Source organism: Triticum dicoccoides, chromosome 3B (genome assembly GCF_002162155.2).
Source record: "Triticum dicoccoides isolate Atlit2015 ecotype Zavitan chromosome 3B, WEW_v2.0, whole genome shotgun sequence".
NCBI lineage: Eukaryota > Viridiplantae > Streptophyta > Magnoliopsida > Poales > Poaceae > Triticum > Triticum dicoccoides.
The window spans coordinates 49805062-49817358 of record NC_041385.1 but is presented as its reverse complement, the minus strand read 5'-3'; the positions used below and the strand labels follow the sequence as shown (position 1 = coordinate 49817358).

The 12297-nt window shown below is 48.3% G+C and overlaps 1 protein-coding gene across 1 annotated transcript; it reads right to left on the bottom strand.

Annotated features, from left to right (window-relative positions):
* Positions 1-7628: 7628 nt before the first annotated feature.
* On the bottom strand, positions 7629-11313 carry LOC119274639 (GTP-binding protein YPTM2-like). Its single transcript, XM_037555356.1, has 8 exons — positions 11024-11313; positions 9822-9894; positions 9352-9399; positions 9222-9269; positions 8611-8682; positions 8366-8521; positions 8136-8239; positions 7629-8030 (listed from the first exon to the last, which is right to left on the bottom strand). The coding sequence occupies exons 1-8, from the start codon at positions 11035-11037 to the stop codon at positions 7934-7936; spliced, it is 612 nt and encodes a 203-aa protein (XP_037411253.1). The 5' UTR covers positions 11038-11313; the 3' UTR covers positions 7629-7933.
* Positions 11314-12297: the final 984 nt, after the last annotated feature.

Sequence of the window (12297 nt, the reverse complement as noted above, 5' to 3'; positions counted from 1 at the left end):
ATCGAGCTCGACGACGACTCGGCGGCCTGCCCGAACCCGATCTCGCGGTTGTTTTCTAAGAAGCCGATCTCAAGGTGGGGAATTCTCAGGCCCTCTACGGGCCGCCAGGTGGGCCCCGGTAGTCGGTTGTGGGCACGTGTGTGTTCGCTGCCCTCTCGCTCTCGCTCTCGCACGCCGCCGCACCCTTTCTCACCATCTCGGAAAATCCTATTCTTACGCAAAGATTTACAAAATCCATACGTGCTACACTCATTTACTCCCTCCATCACTACTTTCAAAAACATTCTTATATTATGGGACCGTCCAATAATATATAATATATGAACTTTTTTACATATCACTAGTGTCAATACGCTCTTATATTATGGGACAGATAGAGTAAATTGTAACAGCTCTCACGTTTTTAGCGAAAATGCTACACCTGCGTCTCATTTACGTAAATTGTTGAAAGTCTTTATTGCTCTTAAACCACACTCCCTCCGTCTCAAAATAAGTGACTCAACTTTATACTCCCTCCGTCTTAAAATTCTTGTCTTAGATTTGTCTAGATACGGATGATTTGTCTAGATACGGATGTATCTAACACTAAAACATAGCTAGATACATCCGTACTTAGACAAATCTAAGACAAGAATTTTAGGACGGAGGAAGTACTAGTTTTAATATAAAGTTGAGTCACTTATTTTGGGACGGAGGGAGTATATCCCTGATCTAAACTTCCAAATATTGTTGAAGTCTGCCTCCCGCCAATCTGCCCCGTCTCTGTCTCTCGTGGCCTTAGGGTCGTGGAGGCGGAGTGAATCCCGGCCCTTGCCGGTGGGACGACTCCGTTTTTAGATCTTTTTCCGAGTCTTGTTAGTGTTTGTGTCCTGCTTAGGAAGGCGAGACGGCGCGGCTCCTTCAAGATGGAATGTTGGTCTCTCAGCCTAGCCCCCCGTTTCGGTGATGTGTCACTGTAGGTGGGCGTTTGTGAGGTGTGTCTCCGACAGATCTATCATTGGTGGATTTGCTCGGATCTATTCGTTGTTCGGTGTGTCTTCAGATTGGGTCCTTCTGATCTACACTCTTCGTCAGACGGCGGTTGTTGTTCCGGTGCGTTGGTTCTATGTGGGGTCTTAGCACGACAACTTTTCGACTGTCTACTACAACAAGGTTTGTCCGGCTCCGGCGAGAGAGGGGCGATGACAGCGGCGCGCCTTCGGCTCATTTCAGTGCTCGTAGTCGTCACTAGATGGTCTACGGATCTTGATGTAATTTTCATTATTTTGATGTTCCTTATACTACCAAATGATTGAAGATGAATATATCAGAATTTTTTCCAATAAAAAATAGCATTGCTCTTTTTCTAAGAAAGTATAAGAATTGTCTCGTCAATTTATTAAGTAAAATAGAATCAATAATCCACTTCTGAGCCCAGGCTCGTCTGCACCCGCGCTGAAAAAATTCGAAACAAATACTAGAAAATTTCAAAAAAAATCTTATTCTTTTACATGATAGATAATTTGATGTGTGATGTCCGCTCCAATTTTCAAATCATTTGGACATCTGAGCGGCCCGCCCTCAGCAAAAAAGAAAAATTCGGGATCTGTAAAAAAGTTTACTGTTCATGCACTGTCGTGATCAGATTTGTCTCTTTTGCTGAGAGCTACTCAGATGTCTAAATGATATGAAAATTGGAGCGGACCTCACGCAATAAATTCTCTACCATGCAAAAAAAATTAGAGTTTTAAAAAAAATCTTGTGATTCTTTTTTTGACCGGGTGCAGATGAGACTAGGCACCGAAACGCTGCACTCGAATAGAAAATCAGGCGAAAACTGTTACAATATGACCATGTGTGGTCTACTTCCAAAGCATGAATCTCCGTGACCATTCAAGAAGACCAATATGTGCTCCCAACCCATTATAACCACTCCCGAAAACGCCTCTCGGGTCGCACGCGCGTGCGGCTCCGGAGGCCCCCCAAACCCTAGACCAAAAGAGGGCCAGATCCACTACTCCGGCCGCTGACACCGCCGGCGCCGGCGGTGGTGGCCGCGCCCGGCCGACGAAGGCGGCGGGTGCTGGAGGCGCACCCCTCGACTGGCCCCTTCGCGCGGAGTGGACGTCTTCGGGGTCGCCTGGTGGTGGGATGACCGGAAGCGGGATCCACGGCGGCTGTCACTGGCGCACGGCAGAGGCGCAGCGGAGAGGTGGACTCAGGCCAGGGCCGTAGAAGAGTGGCGGCGGAGGCTGGGGCGCCGGCTCAGATGGGGGCGACGGTGCGAGCTCCAGGCTATGGCGGCGGCGGCGCTGTGAGGCCCTACCAGGAGGGAGTCCATGGCGGGCAGTGGGCGGCCGGACGCCTCAAGGTGTTGGGCGCGCTGGGTTGCTCCCGGATGTGATGGCGCCGGATTGGTGGAGGGAGGTGCTAGCCAGATCGGATTCCCTCCAGATTCAATCTGGCCTTGGGGCTAAGTTCATTGTGCGGTAGTCCCCTGGTGCGAGGTGAAGGCCGTCGTGCTGGATTCAGCTCTTGCACAGCATGGTTAGCTCCTGCGGCTCCTCGTCTGGGGTGGTTTGTGGCTACTGGTCGCGTTCTCTCGGCAGTGCAGGTGTGGGAGGACCTCGGCTGCACGGCTTCGATGGCAAGTTGCTGCGGTGATGGCGGTGCGAGACTTCATGGTCGGTACTGCCTACACTTGGAGGTGCAGAGATGCGTGGCATTACGGATGAAAATCCTGTCCGGTGGTGACCGGGCCGACGGCGATGGCACCCGTGGGTGTTGTTTCCCTCCTTGGAGGCGTCGCCGAGTGTGTCACCATCTCCTCGCTCGCTTGGTGTTGGCAATTGTCTTCGGGCGAAAGCCTTGATCCGGTGCTGGATCGGCACGATGGCGGCGTCTTCAACGTCGTCCCTCGGGTCAGATCGAGTCCTGCCATCCTCTTGCCATCTCCTTTAGGCATCAAGGGAGGATGGTGCATCGATAAGAGATGCTTGATAGAAGTTGCTGCTCTTCGGTGGTGACCGATGTCGGTCGAGATGCGACGAAGTTTTTGGTGTTGGGCAGGCTCTTTTGCTTTGTAGTTGTGTTGTCGTTGGTGGATGTCTTTGGACTAGTCGGATGTGGAGTTGGTGCTACGCTTGTTGTTCGCAGCGAGTGTTAGTTGTCTTGTAATTGTTATTCTCTCCTTCTGTTGGGGATATAACTATTAGGCATGACCCGCCCAGGAGGGGCTGGGTCATACCTATGGCGATTCATTACTATGAAGCCCACGTAGACACTTGAAGATGGTTGTTCAGTTAAGGGCCCATAGCCCAAAGGCAACTTAAGGTCTGTAGAGATAAACCGCCATGTATGTATGGCTTGCGTTGTAAGGCAGGAATAGATAGTCACCAAACCAGACATTGTTTATGAGCCGACCGAGACTCTGAGAGCCGCTGGGCGTCGACCTCTGTATATAAAGGGACGACCCGGCGGTGGTTCAGGATAAATAACATCAAATCGAGAACTAGGTCAAGCGGATTACGCCCCCTGGTAATCGAGACATAGCAATATCACCTCAAACTGGATTAGGCTTTTACCTTCATCGCAAGGGGCCGAACCAGTATAAACACATGTGTCCTTTGTCCTGTTTTAACCCCTTTAAGATTCCTAGTTGCGATGGCTCCACGACTAAGTCCTTTCACTAGGACATCTGTCGTGACAATTCTACGACAGTTGGCGCCCACCGTGGGGCCAGCGCACGGTGGATTTGAGTTCTTGAAGGGCAGCCTCAAAGGGCTCAAAGGATACGCTGTGGGCCAGATGACCAAGAGTCATCGCGGCAAGCTCTAAATCGACGACGCAGGCTGGGGCCCCGAAACCGGCTCAATTGAGTACGGGTACCGGGTCCCCTTCGGAGGAATCCACGTCTTCATCGGCAAGATCGGCGAGCCGGGACCTGAACCGGACATCTACACCGACATCATCGAGATGGCTCAGCGCGCGAGACCCGCCCAAGCTCAGCCCGCCGTGAAGCGTGCCTTCGTGGGATGCATCCATGGAGGGAAATTTTCTGAAGGATCTTTATCTGGCGGTGAGACGGTCATCTACTCTGATGATGAGTCGTCCACGAGTGAGACGGATTTGTTGTATCAACTGCAAGATGGCGGGCTTGGGGGCTATTCCGATGGCAGTAGTATTCCGGACCCCTTTGAGCCGCCGAGCAGAGTCGGGATCTTCATGGCTGGTACCCAGCCCGGGTTAAATTCTTCAACTGCGGCAGCAATGACTTTCGGGTCAGCAGTGGTGATAGCAGCCGGAGCAGGAGGCTCAGTCCGCCCACCGGCTTAGGTTTTGATGTCTCTGATGGATAAATTGATGGCTCTGTTGACAGTCGTGGTTAACCCGGAGAATCAAGCTCAGCATGATGCGGAGGTAGCGCAGCTATGTGAGGAGATAGCGCAAGCTAAAGAAGACCTGCAACAGAGGACGTCAGGAGGCCACGGAACGGGTGGCTCTAGATGCTCGGGCTCAGCAGATTCAGGCACAGGCTTTCCAGCTTACAATGGATCAGAACGCGTCTAATGAGGTCATGAGGAGAAGGCACCAGTGCCGTCTGCCTACGGTGTATGAACCTAGAAACCTTTTCTGCACACCTGGTGCAGGGCTCAGTAACCCGCTGGAGGTAGATCGTACGACGACACCTGGGGCAGGAACGCCGGTTCAGCCACGTGTGATGGAACCCCCATGTCCGGATATTGCTCCGCCTCAGCATGTACCAACACCGTCGGGTCATTATTCTAATCCATTGGAGAACATGATTGCTGCGGCAGCGCGATTGGCGGCTCTCCTAGTCGATGGCGACTCTTCGACGGCGGTTGAAACACGAAGGGTCAGAGAGCTTCTTCAAACGGCCTTAGCACAACAGGATGCATATTCTTATAGCAGGGACAAGATTCATTCAACTCCACGTCCGAGCCGGAGCCGGAGTTACATCAGGCATATGGACTCACCGTCCGTTTCAAGCAATGTCCGACGCCATGACCAGCCGCGCAGGCACGACCCGACGCGTGATGGAGTTCCTAACTTGCGTAATCAAGACAGAGTGCGTCAGCAAATTGAGTAGGCGACTCAGCTAGCGGCTCAGCAGGCGGCTTATCAGCCTTTTCCGATTTATCCGACGACTTCAATTGAGGCAGGCGTGACTGCTAGAACCGGGGGCGTACCTTGTTTGCTACCGGCTCTGCGTAACGAGCGTTTGCCCAAGGACTTCAAGGGACCTTGAAAGGTGCCTAATTACACGGCCGACTTACAACCTGGGCCATGGATCGAAAGCTATGAGATGGCCATGGAGCTACTGGAAGTCAGTGATGCTGCAATGGCCAAGTACTTCACCATGATGCTGGATGGAACGACCCATACTTGGTTGGAGGGGCTGCCACCTAATTCCATCGGTTCATGGGCAGAGTTAAAGGAGCGGTTTGTTCAGAACTTCAAAGATACATGCAAGCAGCCCATGTCGATTGTGGACTTGACTAATTGCAAGCAAGAGGAAGGTGAGTCCACGACCCATTGGGTGCGCTGGGTCAAGGCCATAATACATTCATCTGATAAGATGGACGCCGACTCTGCAGTCTTAATGCTGGAGAAACATTGCCGCTTTGAGCCTCTGAAACAGAAGCTGGGACGGCTCAAGCGCGATTGTAATGACATGGGCCAGCTGATGGCGGCTCTAGTCAAGTATGCAGATTCTGATAGTACCAAGGATCCCGAGTCGGACGATGAGAAGACAGGGAAGGGAAGGAAGAACGGCAACGCTAAGGGCTCTCAGCATAACCCGGCAAATCAAGGAGGCAACAACAAACATAAGGCTGATGGTATCTCGGAGTTTGTGGCTAACACTAATGCGCAAGGCAACAATCAACGACGTAAGGGGAGGCCACCTCCTCGGTCTGGCGGGTCAGGTCCCACTCTTGAGCAGTTGCTGAATGAGCCCTGTCCAAGGCATGGCACTCGGGGGAAGCCGGCCACTCACCTGTGGAAGGATTGTATGATTATGAAGGCTTTCAAGAATTTTAACATGTTTAATGGCAATCAGGGGCCAGGCGGCGGCTCAGGCAACGGCGGTTTTCACGGCCCGAGTCATGGAGGTGGCGGCTCTAATTCCGGTTTTCAGGGCCACTCGAATAATCAGGGCAGTTTTAATCAAGGTAGCCAAGGTGGTTATAATCAACAATCTGGCCAAGGGGGTCAGCAACAGCAGCAATCTGGATATCAGAGTCATCCAAAACAGTTGAACAGTGGGCAGTATCACGTTTTCACCACAAGTTTGTGCAAAGGGGACTGGAAGCTTCACAAGAGGGCACTGAACGCCGTTGAGCCGGCAGTTCCCCGGTACTTGCGATGGTCTGAGCAACCCATTATGTGGAGTCGGGCGGATCACCCGCCCCGGGTTGATAACCCGGATCACTTGGCTTTGGTGGTGGCACCTCAAGTTGGAGGATACAAGTTTACTAAGGAACTGGTGCTATCATTTAAGACGATAAGAGTTATTTCCTGCCAGTGGGATTCCCTTCGTTTAAGATGTTGGTACTTCGGAAGTCCGGGCTCTCAGAGATGGGCTCATGTGCATGTAGCAAGTTAATATGGAGGCATCGGCAAAAATAAATGTGGAGGCAGATTGTATGGAAGTTATAGAAGTCACGCCGAATGGTGACAATTCTATCCAACCCGCAATAGCGGTCTATGAGAATGCATGTTTTATGCCACAATTTTCCTTGTATATTGTTTAACCATTGTCCCTATTAGCTAGTACCTCCATTCCAGAATATAATGTGTATTGTTTCCGTGCAAGTCAACCATTTGCATGTTTGACCAAAATTATAGAATAAAATAATAACATTTGCAATACTTAATAGATAAAGTATGAATCTACTTTTCATTATGAAACAAATAATATAAACTTCGTATTGTGGATATTGATATATTTTTTCTTAAAACTCGATCAAACGTGCACTCATTTGATTTTTGAAAAAATAAATACTCCTTATATTAGGGACCGGTGGGAGTAAAGTAGAAGGCTCTAAGGCTCCAGTACACCTAACAGGACGAGCCTCGTGATTTTCTTGTTGATACTCCCTCCATTCTTTTATTTAAGGTGTATTATTTTCAAGGCACATAATTATTGACTATTTAGGACGAAATTCCTCGTCTAACTTGTCTAATTCGTAGATTAGCAACAAGTAAATTATGTAGGCTACAAAAGGAAGGGATGCATGCAATCGGAAGAGATGATTCCTTTTCTTTATCTACAAAGAGAAATACATGAAATCAAGGGAGATATACTTTTCTTTTTCTGCAATGCCAAGATCAGAATTACGAGGAATTAGAACAAATGCACCTTACATTGTTAAATTTTATCAAAAAATAAATACGTCTTATATAAAGAAACGGAGAGAATATAATCCGTATTTTTGCCAAGTAATAAAAACTGCCAAATTAATATAAAGCTGCCATGAAAATGTATCCCTCAAGAAGAAGAAAGTGAAGACCCACGACTTCATGCTGACGACCTCCTGAAAGCATATTCGTAGTGAACTTTTTTACAAAATGATAATTCAGGAGTCAACCATATTACAAGATCAGATAATCATACTCCAATTACAAAAAAGAAAATCATCATATTCCAATTCTTTGTTTCTACCTCGCTGAGAGGAGAAAAAGGAAATCGGCTATCATATAATATCGTTAGTAATAGAACCATATAGATACAGATCGAATACTATGACCAGCAGTGTCACCCCAAGTTAACCATAAAAACAACTGCAAATGTAAGAAGATATATATTCATCCAAGTTACACAATTTCAGAAGGCAGGTACACTAGAAAGAAAAGAATAAAGATAACAAGTAAAAACAAATAAGAAAACATGTATAAAGGTGACGGAGCATCAACAAGTTTGCATGGTTTTCTAAGAAGAGCAGCAGCTGGCCTTCTGCTCGACAGGTTGCCCGCGGATCTGTACAGTAGCTGGGCGAGCGTTGTTTGCGGCTGGCTGGCTCGCCATCCTGGAAACATAGGCCATTGTTTTCAGTAAGTTCTTCATCTAAAGTTCATAGACCAGCACGTTAATATAAACCATCATGAATGCTAGTTTCAGTCTGGGTCCAAACCTATCCTTGATCGAAGCAGCCATGGCCATGAATGCCTGTTCAACATTCAGGGCGTTCTTTGCACTGGTCTCCATGAATGGGATGCCAATCTCATCAGCAAATGCCTATATATGTACATAAAAATAAAGACAAATAGCAGTGAGAATGCCTTCAGGGAATGGAAGGTTGGAATCTGCAGATTGTGAAGTTAACAACTAAAAAAATAATGTTTGCATGAGACTCGAGGATACCTTTGCTGTTTCATATGACACAGCTCTTTTGTCAGCCAGATCACATTTGTTACCAACAAGAAGCTTGTTCACATTCTCACTGGCATAGCGGTCAATCTCGTTCAACCACTGCTTCACATTGTTGAAGCTATCTTGGTCTGTCACATCATAGACGATCTGCAATACCATTTGAATATTCCGGTCAAGCCATCATAAATGTAAAGTTTGTAATCTGACTAAAATGAAGTTTGCATAAGTGGACTTACAATAATCCCATGGGCCCCTCGGTAGTAGCTGCTGGTAATAGTTCTAAAACGTTCTTGCCCAGCAGTGTCCCACTGAAAAGAAAAAGGTTGTAGAATGAAGGGGCTTAATAACTTTGAAAAGGATAATGCTATCCTGCATCACTGTAACTGAAGTGGAAGATGAAAAACAGAGGAAATGCCCAATCCAAACAGCACGTACACATAAGCTGCAAGACTGCTATCCCTCACGTTCAAACTGAGCTACATCTATTTTTTATTTGTAAACATCCAGAAAGAATGAATCTTCATGGGGAAGACAAATAATGAAAGCTTTTAATGGTCCAATTATATTAACTGGACAGACTAAAGAGAACCACAAAGTGACAAGTGACAACAGAGTTCATATATATTCAGGAGAAGCGGTTGAGTGTGTCTGTTCCATATCAATCGACTTCAACTAACAATCATGATTTGCATCCCACAAAATAATAGTGGTCACAGGGAGAACTATATGTCTCAATGAAGTTTTACAGATCATCAACAAAATCACAACTAAATGCTACTTGCACAGGCATGCTTGGTTACTAGCAACGGATGCATATCAAGTAAATCACGAGATAAGCTAGACTCACGATTTGCAACTTGATAGTCTTTCCGTCCTGCTCCACGGTCCGTATTTTCTGTTAACATTTTCCAAATAAGTTACGTTTAGAAGGATCTGTAGCAGCCAAAAAACACTATGCAGAAAGTAAATATGCTTACAAAATCAACTCCAATAGTACTGATGTAACTATCCAGGTATGAGTCGTCCTGCCAAGAGAGTCAAAATATTAAAGAGGCAAACAAACAAAGCAGCACAGGTAAATTTAATAGTAATTATAATTAGTTGTCATCAAGGGCATACTATAATATAGTACTCCCTCCGTCCGGAATTACTTGTCGCTCAAATGGATGCATCTAGCCAAATACATCCATTTGAGACGGAATTACTTGCCGCTCAAATGGATGAATCTAGGGATGCCCATCATCTTTTGAAAAATGTAGCTACCAATAATGAACTATTCAGGTTGAGCAATTTAAATTAGAACATTTGTGAGTAATGATTCAGCTTACACATCCTATAAACAAAATGGTTAATTCCATGAACTACCTAATTTTAACATGGAAAATCTATAACATATAGACGGGAAAAAGATAGCAAAATGGATCATGCTTGCGATAGAGATTCTTACAGCAAATCTTAACAGCAGACATGACTTGCCAACACCTGAGTCTCCAATAAGCAAAAGCTTGAAGAGGTAATCACTGCATGGTCAAATAAGAGAATGTTAGTCTCCATCAAACAGAGTGCGCAGAGAAGAAAACAAGCAGTGATGGCACTTGCGCAGGGTCCGGGGAAGGGTCCGACCACTTTCATAGATGATAATAATAAGATACAATAACTATCTCCATGGTTGGAAGATTGAAAATAAATTCAAAGAGCAATGTATTCTCAAGATAATAACACACAACGATTAGATCGAATAATATTGTCAGGCTTAGACAAGTAAGCAGCGACAGATGAAGAGACATTTTGCTGTTTAATACTCAGCCAAATGTCAGTTTTGCTGAGCTAATAGATCCCTTTGATCCCTATGCACTAGTGTGTGGTAGAATGTAAAATAGTCCCCGTTGCAGCATTAAGATAAAATGATATTGTAAAATCGAATGAGTGAGTGCAACCACAGTTACAGCAGTAACCGAACCCATGACTGTCACAGTTAACAACATGAACAAACAAGCATTTGGTCGTGCTTGTGAAGGATGTTGAGCAGACTGGTGCATTCTAGAAATATGCAAATCCGATCAACTGACCCATACTTTAGCCAACCAGTATCAACAAGTACAATACTCTACCCACATCTGCATCTGCACATTGAATGCTTTTTTTTCTTTCCCTTTTTGGGAGTAAAAGCATGAGACTCAACAAAGTGATTGCGAAACTAGAGATGGTGCAAGTGATATTAGCATGCATAATTCACCAAAATCGACCTATCCTCCTTGTGCAAACAAAATTGCCTGTTCTTTTACTGCCATTAGTAGTAGAAACCTGAAATCCACAATAAACACCCCTGGAAACACTAATCAAAATGACCAAGTAAAAAAAAAAGCATGTATACCCAGCGGCATCCAGCAAGATAGGTCGATGCAGCATACGATTTCGCATCAAATTTCACCTAATTTAAACAAACTCTCCTAGGTCGCATTCCCCTCGCGGACGCGATGCAGACCTAAGAGAAAAAAAAAACGCGGCGATTCTGCTGGGATCGAGAGTCGACTCTCCCCCGCGGCCGCCGGATCCGGCGGGATCTCATCTCGGCCTAAAAGCCCCGACCCCCCGATCGGAACTGCTGGGGGCGAAGCAGAGTATGGATGGAGGGAGGGAGGGACTTACTACTCGGGATTCATGGCGGGATCCGGGCGCTCCCGCGGCGTCCGATCTCTCTCGCAGGCAGGAGGACGGGGGATCGGCTTGTCGGCGGGGATCGAGATCGAATCCTGGGCGGGCGCGGGCGGGAGGACGGGGGATCCGCTTGTCGGCGGGGATCGAGATCGAGTCCTGGGCGGGCGGAGGCAGGCGGCCTCACGACTTCCCCGTCCGAGTTCTTGGCGTCTCGCTCGCTCTTGCCGTGAATCAATCAACAATGCGCTGGGAGAGGACCAGGCTCCAGCAGGCCAGCCCGATTTTAGACCAACTGGCCAGACGCGTGGAAACCCTTTTTCTTTTCTTCTTCTTCTCTACAACAACGTCGCACGTGCTTCCTTCCCGTCGGTGGTTGAACCGTGGGACCATCTCGTTCTAAGCCGACCCTCGGACTCCCTCGAACCGGGTTGTCCGGACTGAGGAAGCCATCCCACGCAAAGCGGTCCGGACATGTTTTCTCTCGTAAATGGAGGGGCTTCACGGGAGTCCGGACTGCTTTTAAGCTTGCTTCTAACCATCCTGACCCACCCTAACCCCCATTCGTCCCTCCCGCGCTTTCCATCCCGCGTCTCATTCATATTGCGGCCGACATTGATATCACAATTTGACCGGACGGAAAGGCGGCGTAGACGGACGTGACTTCTCGGGTGCCGCCGCTCCAATGCAAACGCCACATCTGGAGACTGGATGCCTGCCGTGTTGAAGCGGGGTGACTGCCCCTCCGCCTGGCCCCGGCCGCGGCTATTTAAGCCGCGCTCGGACGCCGTCCAGATCCACACCCTCCCGAGCACCGCACTGTCCTCCTTCCTCCTATCCGAGTCCTTCATCCCCTCTGAGCCCAGCGATGTCGAAATCCTAGTTCTCCGCGCAGGCAGGCGACACCGGTGGAAGTTCATCGTCATGCAGATCGTGGCATCACCACCCTCACTCACCCGGGCCATCCGCATCCACGACGGTGGGCTCCTCCGGCGACGAGAAGGACCAGCCGCAGCAGCGGCCCTGTCTCCTTTCGGAGGCACTCTGATGACGGAACGTTCACTCCGTCATATGGGTCCGGCGACATTGTTGCCCGACGTGCGTGAAGGAGGACGAACCGTCCCCGATGTGGGTTCGCGTTAAGCGGGAGCCAGCATCCCCACTCGGGCAGGTGAAGGATGAGTCGGCGTCACCCCAGCGCCTCCGTCGCGTGAAGGACGAGCCGACGTCACCCCCGTCGTACAGCGACTATGTGCGGATCGACGGGC